A 19,104-nucleotide genomic window follows, 5' to 3' on the forward strand; every position below is an offset into this window, starting at 1 on the left:
TTCCACAGTGCGGCCATTTTCCATTTAAAATCTTTTCCAGGCTTTGACCAGGCACCTCGAAATGGAGGTGCCCTCACTTACCCTTGCCTGTCCCTTCATTGACATCCTTTTATTTTGTGTTTTTTTTTAAAAATACATTTTTTAGAGTACCCAATTCATTTTTTCCAATTAAGGGGAAATTTAGCGTGACCAATCCACCTACCCTGCACATCTTTGGGTTGTGGGGGTGAGGCCCACGCAAACACAGGAGAATGTGCAGACTCCACACGGACAGTGAGCCAGAGCTGGGATCGAACCTGGGACCTCGGCGCCATGAGGCAGCAATGGTAACCACTGTGCCACCGTGCTGCCCTCCTTCATTGTCATCCTTAATTGGCAGCAAGCCCATCCTCTGGCTACCAACTGGCCAATCCAATCGAAATTAATGTCGGGTGAGGGGCAGGGTCAGACGTTGCATTTGACTCCGACATCTATGTCCCCACCCAAAATGGAAAATCCTGCCCCGCTGTTTGATTTAAGCACATTTTGAATAGAAGGCACCCAACTGAGAGGGATCTCCATGCCAGATTGATCATTTCACTAAAATAATAAAAGCTCTTATAATAAAATTTAATAATAAAAGAACATCCATTATTTTGTTCTAAAAAACAGGGAGTATACTTTGAATAGAAAGCATTTCTATCTGACGTGCCTTTTATATACCATCAGTAAGAACCACAGGATGAATCATCTGTCCAGCACCTTGTTTAAAATGTTCAAAATAACCATGTGCATTATCACGCAGCAAGAGCTAAACTGAAAATTGCTTCCAGCATTACTTCTAGTGGCAATAATATATTTTACTGCTGACCTACTTTATTCTCTTTGTACAGGTGCATTATTTCTATTTAAATATCTTTTTTTATTGCTATTCAGTAAATACAGTTTTTCAGCATGACAGATTTCCCAGGGCACCTTGCTATACAAGAAATGGAACCTGAATTGCTAGCCAGAAAAACAGAAATTAAGAATCAAAAGCATGTTTTGGAGATGGATCATGAGAACATTTGCAAAGAGAGAGAGAGGCAGAGAATTTTAGGCAGGAGATTCCTGAGAGCAAGACACGGCAGCACATGGAGAGGATGCCCACAATACGAGGAACAAAATGCTTAGGTAAAAGACAAAGGCTAGAATTTTCAGGGTGAAGAGTCGGTGGGGAACACGTTCCCGCCAACTCCAGCAGGCCCGATGCCATTTCACACTCTAATGCTTGATTGGCAGACGGCAGAACTTCCATCCGTCACTTGGAGGAAGTCCCATCTTGAATAGCTGCCCGGCCATTCCAGGAACAGCGCTGCAGTGGCCAGACGGGGCACTGCAGCCAGTTGCCCAGAACTAAGCACTGGGAGCTGGAGGAAAGGTAAGTAGCAGGGATCGGGTAGAGGAGGCGGGAGAGTGGGTTAGGGAAAGCCTTGGTAGTCGCGAGAGGGGCAGTCGCTGTTTGGGGCGATAGGTCAGGATTGAGGAGCGGGGGGGGGGGGGGGGGGGGGGGGGGGTCCAGAGGTCGCTGGATCCACAGGGGAGGGTGCCTCCAAGTCAGATGGGGGCTTCTAATGGAGGTAACTGTCACAATATGTGGATATTGTAAGGAACATAAAGAGTTAATGTAATGTTACTACCCTAGTCACTAGATCGTGCTATAGAGCAACTATGTAAATATCGCATGCCGCATTTTACTTCTGGGAGAGAGAGAGAGACAGGCAAGAGATGGGAGACACAGGAGAGAGTAGAAAGAAGTCAGACTGAGTAGATGTCAGATAGTTTAGCTGATAGCATAGTTTAGTATTGTACAAGTGTAGTGTATTCTTTAGATCATAGAATTTGCAGTGCAGAAGGAGGCCATTCAGCCCATCGAGTCTGCACCGGCCCTTGGAAAGAGCACCGCACTTAAAGCCCATGCCTCCACCCTATTCCTGTGACCCCACCCACCCTTTTTAGACACCCAAGGGCAATTTAGCATGGCCAATCCACCTAACCTGCACATCTTTGGACTGTGGGAGGAAACCGGAGCACCCGGAGGAAACCCATGCAGACACTGGGAGAACATGCAGACTCCGCACAGACAGTGACCCAAGCCGGGAATCGAACCTGGGACCCTGGAGCTGTGAAGCAACTGTGTTAACCGCTATGTACTGTGCTGCCCATATTTACTAATATAATTCCTTAGTAAATGTTCAAATCTAATTAAGTGTAGTGTAATAAATTAGCTTTGTTTGTTAAACAATGCTTGCTGTTCTTTGTCAATGCTACAACCTTCACCATCCTGAAGAACAACACAAAGAACACAACAGTAACTCCCTCCTCGTTTCTACCCGAGATCGAACAGAGTTTAATTTCCGATAGATCATCTGCCCACCAAACTAAGAATTTGAGGCTGGGTGGGAAAAGGCCCTTAAGAGGCCACTAGCAGCTCTAGAGAAAGTAACTGCGATCAGCAGCTAGTGTGAATGAAACAGAATGAAAATTGCACAAAAACAAGTTGGGACTAATGCGCATGGTTCCATTACACTTGCTTGCTAGATCCTGCTAACCTTCCAGAGCTTGATGTGAGTGAGCCAACAACCATACTAATCCCTCTGCCACCTACATTGAGTGCCCTGTCAATTTTCCTGACATTTTGCAGAGAGTTAGTCTCACTCGGAGGGGAGGGGGGGAATGACCTTTAGTGAATGCGTAATGTCTGAATGATGAAACCGAGATGGGTACCAAGATCGTGACACAAATGTTCCAGAGAAGGTTGGACTTTCCAAACAACACCCTTACAAAAACATGCCAATTGACTAATCTTAGCACACAGATTTAACGTGTGTTTTTAATTTCTTTTTTTAAATGTTGTTTTGGTATCTCTCTTCATGCATTTCTGTAACTGGCTACTTGGGATGTGAGACAGCATCTCAAAGTATTTTTCCCCGTTCTCTTCCTGTTTCTCTGGGGGCTGAGCAGGGGTCCATTTGGCATCGCTTCCTGTTGTGTGCTAATGTCAAGAGTTCACTTGTGTGGAGAGTTGCTGCTGGGAACTTGCATTCTATTGTTGAGTGAGCCAACGCCTTTACGATTGGGTGCCTTGGGCTAATTTTCTCCCTGCAGTTTCGTAGCACTGTGTATCATTCAGTCTCCTTTCAGTTTGCCATGTAAAAGACCTCACAGAATTATTGCAACCTGTTATTATGGAGGGGGTGGGCAATTAGGCTACCCTTTAATGGATTCAGTGCTCAACCTACGATGAATCTACTTACTGTGTCGAGTTACTTACCCCCAAATCTAACTTGAACCACTTCTAAACCTTGATGAGAACCCCACCTCAAGTATTCTGGACAGTTTTGGTCTCCTTATCTGAGGAAGGATGTACTTACCACAGAGAGAGTGCAACCGAGCTTCACCTGGGATGGTGAGATCGTTGCATGGGGATAGGATGAAGAAAGTGGGCCTGTATTCTCTAGAGTTTCAAAGAATGTAAGGTGATCTCATCGAAAATTTAATGTTTTTCCACAGTTTGACAAGGTGTAAACAGAACCAGCGGGCACAGTCTCAGAATAAGAGGTAGGCCATTTAGTGTGGCATTATATAACTAGCAGCATTGCAAAGGTTAATGTAGTGCCAAGAGTAGCCACTAGAGGGTGCTACAGTTACAACTATATAAGGCAGTGATGCTAGGCCTTCGGGGAGGAGGTATGTAGGAGATAGCTAGTGAAGGTCAGAAGAGCAGATGGTGTAAGTAAGGTTAGATTATAGTTTATACCAGGGGTGATATTAGCAGAAGATGAGTGTAGTTAGATGTTATTGATCAATTGTGTATTCTTAAAGACTACGTGTCGAATCACAGTTTAGTAGTGTAAATAAAATCATAGCTTTGTTTATGTTCAAGCTATTTTGTGGTCTTTGTAAACACTACGCCAACCATCCTGAAATAAGCAACACAAAGGAAACCACATTAGGACTGAGCTGAGGAGAAATTTCTTCACTCAGGCATTGAGCTTGATTCACCAGAAACATTTGGTTTGGTTTTGAGCGGGTTTGGCGAGGGTGTTTCTCATTGGCTGCAGTGCTGAGACTGACACCACCATTCAATGGACTTAGCCATTTGGGGGGGGGGGGGGGGTTCTACCCTTTTAGGGCATAGTTAGAGAAATTTCCTGCACAGGGGAGCTGAGCTCACCAGCAAGACTGACTCCTCCGAGATCAGGGCATCATTCTGAACAGCTGCCCCGATTTCTGCACCCCCCCCCCCAACTTTTCCTCTGCCTCCTCACCCCCTCTTTCATGGGGTGGAACATCGGGGGGCAGGCCCCAGGCAATGTCCTGATTAAGTGGCTGTATTCCACAAGATTAGTGCCAGAATTATACACTCCCCCTCTGGCAAGTCTTTCGGTAGGAAGGTGTGAAATTGAAGGGACAGGATTTCCTCCAGGTTCTCACCCACCCCGCTGCATAATGGTTTTATGTTGGGGTGGGCAAGGCCCCAATTATGGCCCAATTAACGGCCATTTAAGGACCATTTCCCACCCAGCCTCTCATTTTAGGCCGGCAGGAAGATTGAACCTCCGTGGGGGAAGCTCGAAAAACAACAACGTTGCACCTCGAGTAGCATGACTGGGGGCATGGAGGGGCGGAATTGGCACCTCCATCAGAATTCTCTTTCTAAAACCGGGCGCCCTCACAAAGGTCCAGTGGCCTCTGGACCTCCCTCCCCACCGCCTGACCTCTTCCCCCTTGACCCCGATCATCCCCCTTTTGCTAATCCCCATCCTCACAGAAGGCCTTTCCTGTCCCCTCTGCCTTGGCACCCGTTGAACTTAAGTGGGCCTCCTGTTCCCAGCCTCACCTCCTGGGATCTTCAGGGACTTCCTCTTCTATCCGCTGTGGCGAATGGAGAGCTGCCAGCCAAACAGATTGGCCCGCAGCTCTCTCAGGTCCCGAGTAAAAGGAGGAAATCGTGCCTTCAGCCTGGAGCATTAATTGGCTGCGGGGCAGCGATGGTGTTCCTCGTCGACTCTTCAGATGGTGGGAAACGAGACCTAACCATCCGGAAAATTCAGGCCTCCGGATTTTAGGATTGGGCATAATGTATTAGCTTGAGTTGAGAATTGGCTAACAGACGGAAAGCGGTAAGTATAGAAAAAAACAGGTCGTCGATGTGGTTTCAAGTTGTAAGTAGTGTAAGGCTCAGTGCCTAGGCCTTGGCTATCTGCAATCTGTATCACTGACTTAGCTTACTTTCATAGAAAAGCAAAAAACATTTTGTAATGTTGAGAAACTAGTAAATGTTGATATGCAGACTTTTGGATAATATTGTACACAATAGGTTTAACTTGCGCATACAGCAAATAATTAAGAAAATATGTGGTAGGTTAACCTTGATTGCAAGGGGGTTAGGGGATAAGAATAAAGGGTTGGATTCTCCGATTTTGAGGCTATGTCCCCATTCGTGAGAACGGTGGCGTTTTACGACAGAGAAAATGGCATAAAACAGCCACCGATCCTCCGTTTGGCTAGCATCAAGGCAGTGTAGAGCAACCGGCTCTAGCTGCCAATATGGCCCAGAGAATTGCCGGAACCTTGGCCACGCATGCGCACGGCGGCGGCCTTCAGTGGCAGCACCGTGCAAGGTGGCGGCAGCCTCTCACGGACCCAGCCTGTGAAATAGTGCCTCCCCTTTGGCCGGCTCGCATGCCCCAGACCACCCCCCAACAGTGCCCCCAACCCCTGGCAAAGTCCCTCCTGCCCGCGGATCGGCCCTTCCCCGACTGTGGCGGCACTGGTCCGAGTCCGCAGCCGCCACGCCGAGCTCCTGATGGATGAGACCACACACGATCGATGCCGGCGGGAACTCGGCCGGTCAGGGGGGGAGTATCGGGGGTTGGGCCTTAGGCAATATCTGGATACGCCGTCGATATGGTGTACTCTCCGAGTACGGCGCTTTGGAAGGAGCGGAGCATCGTGAAAGCGGCCCCGCCCCCGATTCGGTCGTGAATGGGGATTCTCCACCCGATTGCTGAACGCGATTTTGGCGTCGGCAATTTGAGAATCCTGCCTAAGGTGTCTTGCTGCAATTATGTAGGACTTTGGTGAGACCACAACTGAAGTACTATGCACAGCTTTGATCTCCAGTGAAGGACATGCATGCCTTGGAGGGGTTGCAATTAAGGTTCACTAGAATAATTCCTGGATTGAGACTGTTAGTCGTTACGAGGTTTTACAAAGTAGAAAGAACCAACATTCTTTAACGTTTGGAAGCTGATTGTGTTGAGGTGCATAAAATGTATAGGCGATTTGACGTGATAGATGCTGTCAGAAAATTTCACCTATCTGAAGAGTCCCGGACAGAAGGTTGTGGCCTCGGTGCAAGAGGGCAACCATTTCGGACTACGCTGAGGTGAAATGCTTTCCCTCAGACGGTTGTGAATCTTTGGGATTCTCCACGCCAGTGGGCTGTGGATGCTAAATTATTGAGTATATGCAAGACTGGTGTTTTTGGACGCCAAGAGAATGGAGACTTGTGGGGATAGGGCAGGAAAGTGGAGCTGAGGCAGAGGGTTAATCATGATGGCAGGGCAGGATCGAGGGGTTGAGTGGCCTACACCTGCTCTTATGCCTAATGTTCTTATTCCCCTTAGATCATTAGCTGCCACCTGTTAATACAGAATAACCAAATTGTTGACTAACATGTAGGTTCTTTAAATGTTGCATATTTCTCACACAAAATAAATAGTAGAAGGTTATCTTTCGATGTTGAGATAAGAAACATTTATGGATTTATGTTAGGTGACTGTGACTTGTTGATGGAGCTTATGGAGGAAAATTAAGCAAGATCAACTGAGATTGCTCATAGGTTCATAGATACCGTGGCACAGTGGTTAGCACTGCTGCCTCACAGCGCCAGGGACCCGGGTTCAATTCTGGCCTCGGGTGATTGTCTGAATGTAGTTTGCACGTTCTCCCCATGTCTGTATGGGTATCCTCCGAGTGCTCCGGTTTCCTCCCACAGTCCAAAGATGTGCAGGTTAGGTGGATTGGCCATGTTAAATTGCCCTGCGTGTCCAAAAAGGTTAGGTGGGATTACTGGGTTATGGGGATAGGGTGGAGGTCTGTTCTTAAATCGAGTGCTCTTTCCAAGGGCTGGTGCAGACTCGGTGGGTCGAATGGCCTCCTTCTGCACTGTAAATCCTCTGATTCTGTGACACGTAGAATGCACAGCACCTAATGTGACCCAGTTGATTGATGCCAGTGTTAAAATTTCACATGAGCCTCCTCTGCCCCACTCAAACTATCGTAATCAGCACATCTTCTATTCCTTTCCCGCTCATGTGTTTACCTAGTTTCCCTCTTAATTGGAAAATCTGAAAGATCTTAGGTTTTCTTTTCATGGTACGCCAATTCAAGAAAGCTGGTTGATTTCCAGCTGACCGGCTGTAAGGCTCCGCCATCATAATGTTTGTATCTGTTGACAGGATCTACAACCTTATTGCGATTTTCCTGAAATCATCAACGTCAGCATCAAACAAGCAAGCAAAGATGGCTCCTCTGAGGGCAGAATAGTCACCATAAACAGACAAGACAACAAGACTTTGGTAAGGGCAACATAATTCAGATTTTACACAACATCAGGTGTTATTTTCTCTGTTTGTTTTCTTTCAAACGTAAGACTAACAACATACTTAAAATACTTCTAAATTTCCAATGTAATGTCCCCTCTTCGATTTAGTGCAAGTTGAATAAGGCAGAAATATGCTGTAATAGAACAAGGGGACCCATTGTACAAAAAGCACTAGTTCCTCCCCAGTCCTTTCACATAGTTATTTGTCATCCTTGGAAGGGGGCAACCTCTAAAAAATGGCGGCTCCACCTTGTGGCTGGACACTCCACCTCCACTTCAGCATCGGCAAAGGGCTTGTTGAAATTCCTACACTGCAACCTTTGGAATTTTCCTGGGGCCAGCCAACGCTCCATGGTTAGCGCTGCAGCTCTTCCTGTGCTGTAGGCTATCTCCTTTGTCAGCCTACGTGCGGAACTGAGACGCAACTTACGACTGAGCCCTTCTTTCTTAACCTGCCCACCGACCCTTTGGCACTAGCACACATTTGTACAGTAGTGCAATCAAGAGGCACGACATTCCTCAACTCAAAGTTGAGTAAGGGGAAACACCATGTAAAGGTGCAGAGCCGTTATGTGATAATGTTTCCATCTCGAGTATTTTCTTGAGGGTGCGTAACCAGACTATGGTGGCATCATGACTCCGCTTTGTACAGTGCACTGTTCAGGGTCTGTTTAAATTTCCCGTGAGTGTCTCAAATATATATTTTTTTCATTTTTTAAATAAATTTAGACTACCCAATTTGTTTTTTCCAACTAAGGGGCAATTTAGCGTGGCCAATCCACCTAACCTGCACACCTTTGGGTTGTGGGGGCGAAACCCACGCAAACACGGGGAGAATGTGCAAACTCCACACGGACAGTGAAGCAGAGCCGGGATCGAACCTGGGACCTCGACACCGTGAGGAGGCGGGGCTAACCCACAGCACCACTGTGCTGCCCTTGAGTGTCTCAAATATTATTTGTTATCTCCAGTAAATTCCTTTCTGAATTCCCGACTGGGAATGTGATGAATAAATCTATGGCCGAGATTTTCCAGCCCCACCTGACACCAAGGTCTTCCAGTCCCACCGAAAGTGGACGTTTCCTTGGCCAGACGATCCTGCCTAGGAAGGGCAGGAAATCCCAGTCTTGGTCTTATGAAGCAGGTGCCTGGCTATCTAGCTGATTTGATTGATGGATTTTCTATGGCCGTTTCCTTCCTTGACCTCTACGGACTGTAACTTTCCATTGTATTTCCCTTACCGATGCGGGTGGCTTGAGTCGGGGACATTTCTGGACCCGCCCAGGTAAGAGGTGCTGCCGATGCACGCAATTTCCCCTCCATGGCCTGGGGTCAGGATAGAGTCAGAACTGTCAACCCCAAAACAGATCGGGTTCACTAATGCCCTTTCGGAAAGATAATCTGCTGTTCCTAGCTTGGCTGGCCCACTTATGATTCCAGATCCACAGTAATGGTGTTGACTCTTAACTGCCTACCTGCCAACCAAGCCACGCAGTTCAAGGGCATACCCATGTAAAAAATAAAAATTCCGATTGAGGGTGGGTGTGAATGGAATGAGTGACTCAGAGTGTTTTTAAGATCAAAGTTGTCATGGTTTAAAATTCCCCACAATGTCAGGCTTAAGTGGGGCTATCTGCCCAATATTTCGGGAGCAGAGTTCAGCGTTTACACTGTTAATTCACTTTCAATAATTTCCCTTTCTCTTTACCTTGGGACCGCTTTTGCTCTGCCCTGTGCTTCTCCGGAAAGCAACCTCAACCTCTTCGGTGGACGTTTAGTAAAAAAGAGCTCATGAAAGGTTGTTTTTCTTCTTTAAAAGTTTTTGTGCTGTGTATCTCTAGTTTCTTATTCAGTTTGCTTTTCTTTCCTTCAATAGGAAGTAGAGTTTCCATCCCTGAAAGAAGGCTTCTCATTCGTCTCGCTGATCGATGGATATTATAGGCTGACTACAGATGCTCATCACTACCTCTGTAAAGAGGTTGCACCTCCTCGGTTGTTGGAGAACATTCAGAGCAACTGTCATGGGCCCATTGCGTAAGTGCCGAACTATTTCAAGTAAAAATATTGCAGGTCAAATATTGCATATCCAAGCTGGAGAGTGTGACCTGTTCTTAAACCCGTTTGCTGACTCTTTGGGCTGTGTGCGTGAAAGTATTAAAAAGGAACCTCTTGCATGAAGCTGACTGGTGTAGACAGTGAAGGGGGACAGTACCATTATGAGCCAGTTTTGGTTGACACGTCAGCAAAGTGCTTCATTGTCGGGATGCGTTCACACCCCCGGTATACAGCAGCAAATTCCCAATGTCCGTTGTAGTGTTCATCCAGCAGAGAATGATGGACTGCTGCATTTTCCTATCCTTTCTCATCCCCCTCTAACTCTACCTGGACTTTCAGTCTATTACGAGCCCGGACCAGACCCCGACAGTTAGCTCAGGACAGGAATCCCAATCCCCTTTTTTGTAATTTGTAAAACTGCGGGAAAAGGATACTTTGCTCCAGGAGGGTTTCCAGGCACACATATTGTGTGTTAAAACTAATTTTATTATTAACATATTATAAACTATTAACAACACAAGAGATATAGCTTTAAATTACCAGTTAAACAATGCTTAACAATAAATTGAAACACTTTTAACACCTTCTTTATCTCTAATCAAGCAAACCCCATCACAGGTCAAATCCCACTTTTAAATGAAGTTAGCAAACACAGGATTACTTGCCAGCACCTGGATAAAGGAATTCCTTTTAAAGACAGCTTTGAGAGAGAGAGAAAAATCCTGTCAGGAAACAGCCCTAAGTTCACAGTGGACTGATAGCGGCGTGTTCAGCTGCATGGCTGCCTCGCTGGCTGCGGCAATGGTGTTCCATGCCCGTCCACTCCAACCCACATCCTGGTCTCCCCCCGGCCTTGGCCGAAGCAGTCCCACCCCAGCCAGCGGCACAACCGTCAGCAAAATATAAAGATGTTGGACATGTTCCGTACCCCCTCTCTCAGCAGCCACAATGCCAGTTTCGCAATTTTTAAAAGCACAAGTGAACCGCGCCTTTGGGAACTCAGCCCATTGGAGGCAGAGCATTGGGGAGAAGAATACCGGGTCAGGCCCGCTAATGACATGCAAACGGTGTTTACTGTATGTGTGCTCTGGACCGTATTGACACCAATGTCAAGGTGTCGGAGAATTGCGATTTGGCGTCAAATTGGCATTCGGCTCATCGGAGCATATTCCCCACCCAATCCCGTTTTGCAATTTCAGCGTTGGCCAACGGAGAATCCCACCCAATTTCTCTAATTATCTACTCCCCATAAATCATAACAAAAACCCATCTGCCTCTCCTTTTAAACATAAGCATGATTTGAAATAACGATGATCTCACTTTTACAAAATCTTGATTGCACCTTTTCAGTCACAGTGTCTGCCTTTCTTTTAAACCAGGGCCGGGATTCTCTACTACCCGGCGGGGCGGGGGGTCCCGGTGTGTCAGACTGGCGTGAACCACAAAGGTGCGGTGAATCCACATTGAGGGGCTAGGCCCGCACCGGAGTGGTTCCCACTCCGCCGACTGGTGTGAACGGCCTTTGGCGCCACGCCAGCCGGGGCCGAAAGGACTTTGTCGGCCGGCGTAAGTCCGTGCAGCGCCGGAGCGTCAGCAGCTGCTGACATCATACGGGCGCATGCGCAGGGGAGGGGGTCTCTTCTGCTTCCGCCATGGTGAAGGCCATGGCAGGGGCGGAAGAAAAAGAGTGCCCCCACAGCACAGGCCCGCCCGCCGATCGGTGGGCCCCGATCCCGGGCCAGGCCACCGTGGGTGCATTCCCCGGGGTCAGATCGCCCCGGAGCCCACCCATGGCGCCAATCCCACCGGTCAGGTAGGTGATTTAAACCACGCAGGCAGGAGAGGCCTGTCAGCCGTGGGACTTCGGCCCATCGCGGGCCGGAGAATCGCCGCGGGGGGCCCGCCGACCGGCGCGTCGCGATTCCCGTCCCCTCCGAGTCTCGGGGGGGCGGAGAATTCGGGACACGGCAGGGGCGGAATTGATTCCCGGGGGTTGGAGAATTCCACCCCAGGATTTTTAAAAAATGACTATATGAAATGAAATGAAATGAAAATCGCTTATTGTCACGAGTAGACTTCAATGAAGTTACTGTGAAAAGCCCCTAGTCGCCACATTCCGGCGCCTCTCCGGGGAGGCTGGTACGGGAATCGAACCGTGCTGCTGGTCTGCTTTAAAAGCCAGCAATTAGCCCTGTGAGCTAAACCAGCCCCTGAACCAGATATATACATGCTCTAACAAAGACATTTAAACCCATTACTGATTTAGAGACTTATAACACAATATGTGTACCAGTTTCCTGCATGCATCACAAGTCACACGGCTAGAAGTTAAGGCTGCAAATGGACTAGTTAGTGCTGATTCAACACCAGCTTGCATTTTTGGAGTAACGTGAACCAAATATGTTTCAAGGTACTTTATGGGAAGGTGCTACCTAGCCACACAGAGGCGTATGAGGGTAGGTGACCCAAAAACTTGATGCAAGTGGTGGGTTTTATGGAGCATCTTAAGGAAGTGAGTGAGTGAAGCAGAAAGGTGGAGAGGTTTAGAGAGGGAGTTTCAAAACTTAGGACACGAACCCGAGAGACATTAAAATTGAGGGTGTTCAAGAGGCCAGAATTGGATAAGCGCAGAGATCTCAGAGGGTCAGTACATGTTCTGGAAATAATGAAGACTGTGGTTGTGGATAATCTGAAAACAAGGGGAGACTTAAATTGCCAGGTCACTTGAGTCTGGGAATGAAATGGGGCCAGGGAGGGGGAAAGAAAACTAGGTCAAAGAAATAAGCAAAGATGTGACGTTGTGCAATGTTCGACAAAAGGTAATTCACCGTAGATAAAAGATGTAACGAAATGACTTTCCGAACTGCAAATTGCTGGTTACTATCATTGAATTTGTTTTCAAATATCAGTTGTAACCTTTGAAGGCATTATTGCTTTTCTGCAGAAAATGCTGGAAAAACTCAGCAGGTCCGGCAGCATCAGTGGCGAAAGAAACGGAGTCAACGTTTCGAGCTCGTACAACTTCTTCAGAGCTAAACAGAGGGAGAAATATGATGGATTATATACTGTTTAATAGGAGATGGAACAAAGTAGATCAGCGATAAATATGAGCTAGGAGAGATTGGACAAAGATGTTTAGGGCTCGGGGCAAACTGTTAATGGTCGTGTTAAGGGCTAAAGAGGTTGCTGATAGCGGCATGCAGGCAGAATGTGTTAATGGATGTGAACTACATCTCTTCAGGTTACCTCTACTTTTAATGCTCTTATTCACCTGTCAAAATTACTTTATTTGACTCTTCCAAACTCAATCTAAGTCTGCCCCGGCTGTTTTCTCATATTTCAACATTTCTGTGCATGTTCCTCTGGAGCCAACTCCTGTGCACACAGAATTGCCTTCTTCACTGCATCATACTTCCCCAATATTTCTTCTGATAGTGATGCATATATCTCATTCGGACTACCTACTCTGTAAGAGCACTGTCCAGATTTATTTTTGGCTTTTCATCTGTTTAGCTATCTCCTCAAATGAGATAAAGAATGTTTCTACATCTCTTTCCTCAAACGTTGCAAGAGCTCGGACAAATTTAAACTGAATTCTTATCTGGAAATATGTCCTCCACCTTTTAATGTGCCTTTTTTTTAACTGCCAGCCTTTTTAGTGGAATTCTCTCTTCTTTTTCGCTCTCTCTTTTTCTAATTTCATCCTTTCCAATTCGTTTTCTTGTCTTCTTTTGTCTCATTCTCTTGTTTTTTTCCCTCTCTCCAGCCTTTCTTCCTGTTCCTGTTAAGCACTAAACCTCTTTCCTTTTCCTCTCTACCCCTTCGTCCTCCTTTTTCTTTTCCTTCCGCTTCAAGTGTTTTTCATTTGTAACTGAATCTGAGCCCATTCCAATGACTCGCCATTGGAGAATTCAGTCTCTCAGGTATTCCTTTCAATTTCAAATGCTGTGCAATACCTCCAATTATATTTAATTTTCTAACCGTTGCCGGTAATCCTAGTTATAACTTCCCTGCTAATGCTATTAACCAAGTTTTTGTATACCAGCCAAGGTTATATCTTATAATCCCAGGCAAGTCTTAACAATTGTCAAAGCCATATTGCGATCTCCAACTTCAAAATCTCACAATACCACTCCGGGTTCAGTATTCCCTCACTCTCATTGCCTTTAAATTCATCAATTCAAAGCCAATCAAGGAATGATTCTTTTATTATTCCGCAAAGATTCACCAAATGTTATTAAGGCCTGGCTGATGACAAATATCAAGCTGCCCAAGTCCCAAAGGGAATCTTGAAGCCGTTGCCAAAATGTTCTGAAATTTGGAAAAATTACATTTCCACCTAATTTGTGATATTTTATAAATGTTTATTAGAAAATAAAGAACATTGAAAAAGTTACATTTAAACACAAGAAGGGCTTCACACAGCTTAAAGTATTTTAAAAGTGTTCCAAACGATCTTAACTCAAACTATACTCAGAGCTAACCTGTCCTTTTCCACTTGACAACAATCCTTTTTGATTTTTAACTCCCTCGAATTCCAGTAATTTTCCCACAAATTCTTAGGGTGCCCTGTGAGGCGGACGGCAACTGGTTCTCCAAGTCTGTCCTTGTCCAGACTCTCTTCTGGGAGATTTGACTTGCTATCATGCTGTCCTCTGGGCGATCTCTACAGCTAGCCCTTCACACAGGCTTCAGTGTTTTCTTAAATATGTTCCTTCCCTTTGATCTGGATCTTGTTTCGTCCCATTTCTCAGAAGTGCTCTTTTCTCAGACCTGATCCAATTCTTTTCCTTACTTTAGCTCTTATATTTTGAAAAATAAACTTACGCTATCTTTATATCACTTACTTGCGAATAACTTTTACAACCTGTATATGTCGCCTTTTGAACGAAAATAACCCACTTCAAAACTTAGTGTAAATTACCTGCCTCCTTTCCCTACTCTAGATGGTGGCCATGGTGCTGTGGGCTGGACCTGCCTTTGAGCAGAGAACTCAAAGTTGCATACTGTACTGTAGTTTTGCTCTCTGTTTGATTCTTGAATTAGTGCTGCCCCCAAGTGGCCACGCTCGCACCTTGTAAATTCCCATTAGTGTTTTGGCATGTCTACGCCTAATTCAAATTTGTGTGGCGCTGTCTCTTGATGACCAGATTCTAATGTCTAAGAGAAGAGAAATGAATATAAATGCCAAGTCCTGGTCCTAAGTGCAAGAGTAATTGTGGCTAACTATCAGGAAGCTGCAGGGGCAGTAATTGCTGCTTCGTCACCGTTCCCACAAGACCAATTTTCCCATTGTATTTCTAAACAAAAATGGTGAAGGGCAAAACTTTGAATGCTTTGAATCCAGCAGAAACATTTAATAAGAACTAGTTTTTCAGCATTTTACTTTGCCTTTTCAATCCATGTGCAGTGAAAATGCTAAAATTGTATGTGACCTTATAACCTGCTCCATTTGCTATTTGAGAGATGCACTGAATTAGTCAAACTCAATGTCAATTTTGTCACTGGCTATAACCTTTTCAGAAGTGAGTAACAGAACGGAACTGCAGACTTGTTTGCTCCTGAGGCTGGTTCTCCCCCCCCTCCCCGGTGACACACCATTTGGATCTCCGCTCTTGTGGAAAAAATGTAACTGGTTTAAAAATAAGATTGTGACTACCAATAGCTGTACCCAGTTCGCTGCGCTTTTTACAGGATTTGAGAGCACTGGGTCAAGGGGCGTCACAGTGGTTAGCACCGCTGCCTCACAGCGTCTGGACCTGGCTTCAATTCCGACCTCGGGTGACTGTCTGTGTGGCATTTACACTTTCTCCCCGTGTCTGCGTGGGTTTACCCCGGGTGCTCCTGTTTCCTCCCACAGTCGAAAGATGTGCAGGCTAGGTGGATTGATCGTGATAAATTGCCCCTTAGTGCCCGTGGGTTGGGTGGGATTCCGGGATATGGCAGAGGATTGGGCCTAAGTAGGGTGCTCTATCGGAGGGTCAGTGCAGACTCGATGGGCCGAATGGCCTCCTGCACTGTAAGGATTTTGTAAATTCCCACACTAGCCCAACCTTCTGAACCCATTAAAATGAATAGAACTACTGATCCTGTGAGGCAGAAGCAGGTGGCCTCTCATTGCACCTGTATGATGTAATGAATTTCAAACCCAAACCCACTTTCTGGCTCAATGCAATGATGGCACCATCATGGTCTCTTTGTTTGTCCTCCGAGGCGAAGATAACCATGTTCGTCATCTGGGGTGTTTGGTAAGGTTCCCATGGTAGGTGGATGACTATTGCGGCTGATCTCCGCCCTGAATGTTCTGCTGAAGATAGTATGGGATACCATGGATCATTGAGTTTTGGACTTGTTGCTGGCCTGGAATTTCCTCTCCTTGTGTTTTCACTCTGTCTCTTAAAAATGCTTGCTTTCGAAGGATGCCATACTTCTTATCTTGTTGCACCAGATGCAGTGATATTGAGTGAATTTCTCCCAGAACTCAAAGTCAACATCCTTACTCCTGATATGTCAGGCAGAGAAACCTTCAGTGTGTCCTTGTGGCACTTCCTTTGAGCACCATGAGTGCGCACCCCAGACTCCAGCTCGCCATAGAATATATACCTTGGTAGGTGAGTGGCAATCATTTTGGCCACGTGGTCAGCCCATCTCAGTTGTGACTGCCTCAATCTGGTGTGGATGCTTGGCTGTGCCACCTTGGGTCAGCCCCTCGGTGTCTGTTACCTTTGTCCTACTATCTGATCTAAGCTTCTAAAGACAGCTGAAGGGCAAGTCGTTGAAAGCGGCATGATGCTGGCACACAGTCAATGTCCAGAATGCCTAGAGCAGAGTGGCAGGACTATTTCTGTATAGACTTTCAGTTTGGTAGGTAGACTTGCCTATCTTCATTCCCAGACTGACTTTCGAAGTCTGTCGAAGGCTATACTTGGCTTTGGCAATTCACTCATGTGCCTGGTCATCAATATAGACAACTTGAGAAACTGCTGCTGAGATAATCATAGTTATCATAGAATTTACAGTGCAGAAGGAGGCCATTCAGCCCATCGAGTCTGCACTGGCACTTGGAAAGAGCACCCTACCCAAGGCCAACAACTCCACCCTATCCCCATAACCCAGTAACCCCACCCAACACTAAGGGCAATTTTGGACACTAAGGGCAATTTAGCATGGCCAGTCCACGTAACTTGCACATCTTTGGACTGTGGAAGGAAACCGGAGCACCCGGAGGAAACCCACGCACACACGGGGAGGATGTGCAGACTCCACACAGACAGTGACCCAAGCTGGAATTGAACCTGGGACCCTGGAGCTGTGAAGCGATTGTGCTATCCACAATGCTACCGTGCTGCCCCAAGTGAGATAAGTGAACTTATCTACTGTTGACAGGTTTTGGTCATGGACTGAAACCATGAATTCGATATGGGGCTTTCTTGGGGAAGGTTGGAAAATGGATATGACTTGGAGGCCTCGAATCCGGGTGCCCAGCTGCTGTGCATCGCCGCTAGACAGGAGTTTGATTGTTTTCCTCATTTCTCTCTGAATTCCTGTATCGCACCTTTCGTGATATGCAAATCTTTGAGTGACAAAATACTAAAGGAAGTTGTCTCTTCAGAAATAATTGGATTAATATTTTTCTGCAACAGGATGGACTTTGCTGTGAATAAACTCAGGAAGGCAGGGAATCAGAAAGGCTTTTACATTCTTCGCTGTAGTCCCAAGGAGTTTAATAAGTATTTCCTCACAGTGGCCATTGAGGTAAGTGTGTACATTTGTAATAGTGGTTCATGTTGTTTGTGTGTGGGAAAGTACAGAATCAAATAAGACCAACCGGCAGGTTAGAATATTTTCCCATTGCCCATTCTTCTAAGCATCCATCTAATTTTCCCATCAGTATTTACACACTGTTTGCCTTTACAGTCACCTAAGGCAGTCAGTCCGTGTACGCACTACCACCTTCTTGAAGTAGCTAAATCTAAACTGGGTGTTGGTTAGTTCAGTTGGCTGGACGGCTGGTTCGTGATGTGGAGCAAAGCCAACAGCGCGGGTTCAATTCCCACACCGGTTGATGTTATCCGTGAAGGCCCCACGTCCTCAACCTCGCCCCTTGGGTTAAATCACCACCAGTCAGCTCTCGAAGGCGGCGCAGCCTCTGGGACTGTGGCGACATTTATATCAAATCTAGACTGATTACGTAGCTTCCACCTTCTGAGCCTTCATTCTGGAGTTTGTGGGCATCTCAGTTAAATTAATCTATTCTCTTAATAATCGTGTGTGGCGGCACACTGAATCTTTTCAGCAACCGAGTAACCAATCTCAGGCTCTTGAAACTCTCCTAATAACTTTCCCTTCAGAGAATTGATAGACTTTGATTGAGAGCTGACAGATTGCATTTCAACATGCTGTGTTGTCCTTGGAGATTTCACTCTTGGAAATATTCTGCCTAAGGGGCAGCACAGTGGTTAGCACTGCTGACTCATAGTGCCAGGACCCCGGATTCGATTCCGACCTTGGGTTACTGTGTAGAGTTTGCACGTACACCCCGTGTCTGCGTGGGTTTGCCCCTTAGTGTTCAAAAGGTTAGGTGGGGTTATGGGACTAGGATGGGACATGGGTCTAGGCAGGGTGTTCTTTTGGAACGTCAGTACAGACTCGATGGATCGAATGGCCTCCTTCTGCACTGTAGGGATTCTGCGATTTTATATTTTTATGATATTTATGATTGTAGTTGCCCTGTGTAATCAGAATTCAGTTTTGATCACATTTGATCAATATGATTGTTTCCAAGCGATTGTTTTCTTTTTCTTCCTTCTCTTCCATCTCTTCCTCCTTTATTTCCTCACTCGCCTCCTCTTAGTTGAACGTTTCCATTGTTTAAAGGCGTCATGAGGAAGAAATGGCACCGGCTTCATATTGATTCGCAAGATGACGATCTGTTTTTCTTGAACTGTCCTGTTTTTTTTTCAGAAGGATAATGTGACTGAATGCAGACACTGCCTAATTACCAAAAATGAGAACAATGAATACAATCTGAATGGAGCAAAGAAGAATTTCAACAGCCTCAAAGAGTTGCTGAATTGCTACAAAAAGGAGACAGTCCGCTCCGATGGTGTAATCTTCCAGTTTAGCAAATGCTGTCCGCCAAAACCGAAAGGTGAAGTTTTGCAGATAGATGTAAAGGACTTTGATATCATTGGGATTACGGAGACATGGCACCAAGGTGACCAAGGCTGGGAACTAAACATTGAGTGCTATTCAGTTTTTACGAAGGACAGACAGAAAGGAAAGGGTGGTGGAGTTGCATTGTTGATTAAAGAAGATATTGATACAATATTGAAGAAAGATATTAGCACAGACTACATGGAATCTATATGGTTGAGAAAAACCATGGGGCAAAAAACATTCATAAGGGTAGTATA

The 19,104-nt window shown here is 46.0% G+C and overlaps 1 protein-coding gene across 3 annotated transcripts in view; it reads left to right on the forward strand.

The window, feature by feature from the left end:
• The window catches only part of LOC119970146 (tyrosine-protein kinase JAK2-like), a 274,667-nt gene that overhangs the window by 209,840 nt on the left and 45,723 nt on the right, over positions 1 to 19,104 (forward strand). For all 3 annotated transcript variants that reach the window (XM_038804239.1, XM_038804241.1, XM_038804240.1), the window contains 4 exons: positions 7,488 to 7,607; positions 9,510 to 9,667; positions 17,332 to 17,443; positions 18,653 to 18,839. In XM_038804239.1, coding sequence (XP_038660167.1) covers positions 7,488 to 7,607; positions 9,510 to 9,667; positions 17,332 to 17,443; positions 18,653 to 18,839 — 577 coding nt within the window. The remainder of the gene's footprint in view (positions 1 to 7,487; positions 7,608 to 9,509; positions 9,668 to 17,331; positions 17,444 to 18,652; positions 18,840 to 19,104) is intronic.

The sequence above is a fragment of the Scyliorhinus canicula genome, chromosome 8, assembly GCF_902713615.1.
Source record: "Scyliorhinus canicula chromosome 8, sScyCan1.1, whole genome shotgun sequence".
Taxonomy (NCBI): domain Eukaryota; kingdom Metazoa; phylum Chordata; class Chondrichthyes; order Carcharhiniformes; family Scyliorhinidae; genus Scyliorhinus; species Scyliorhinus canicula.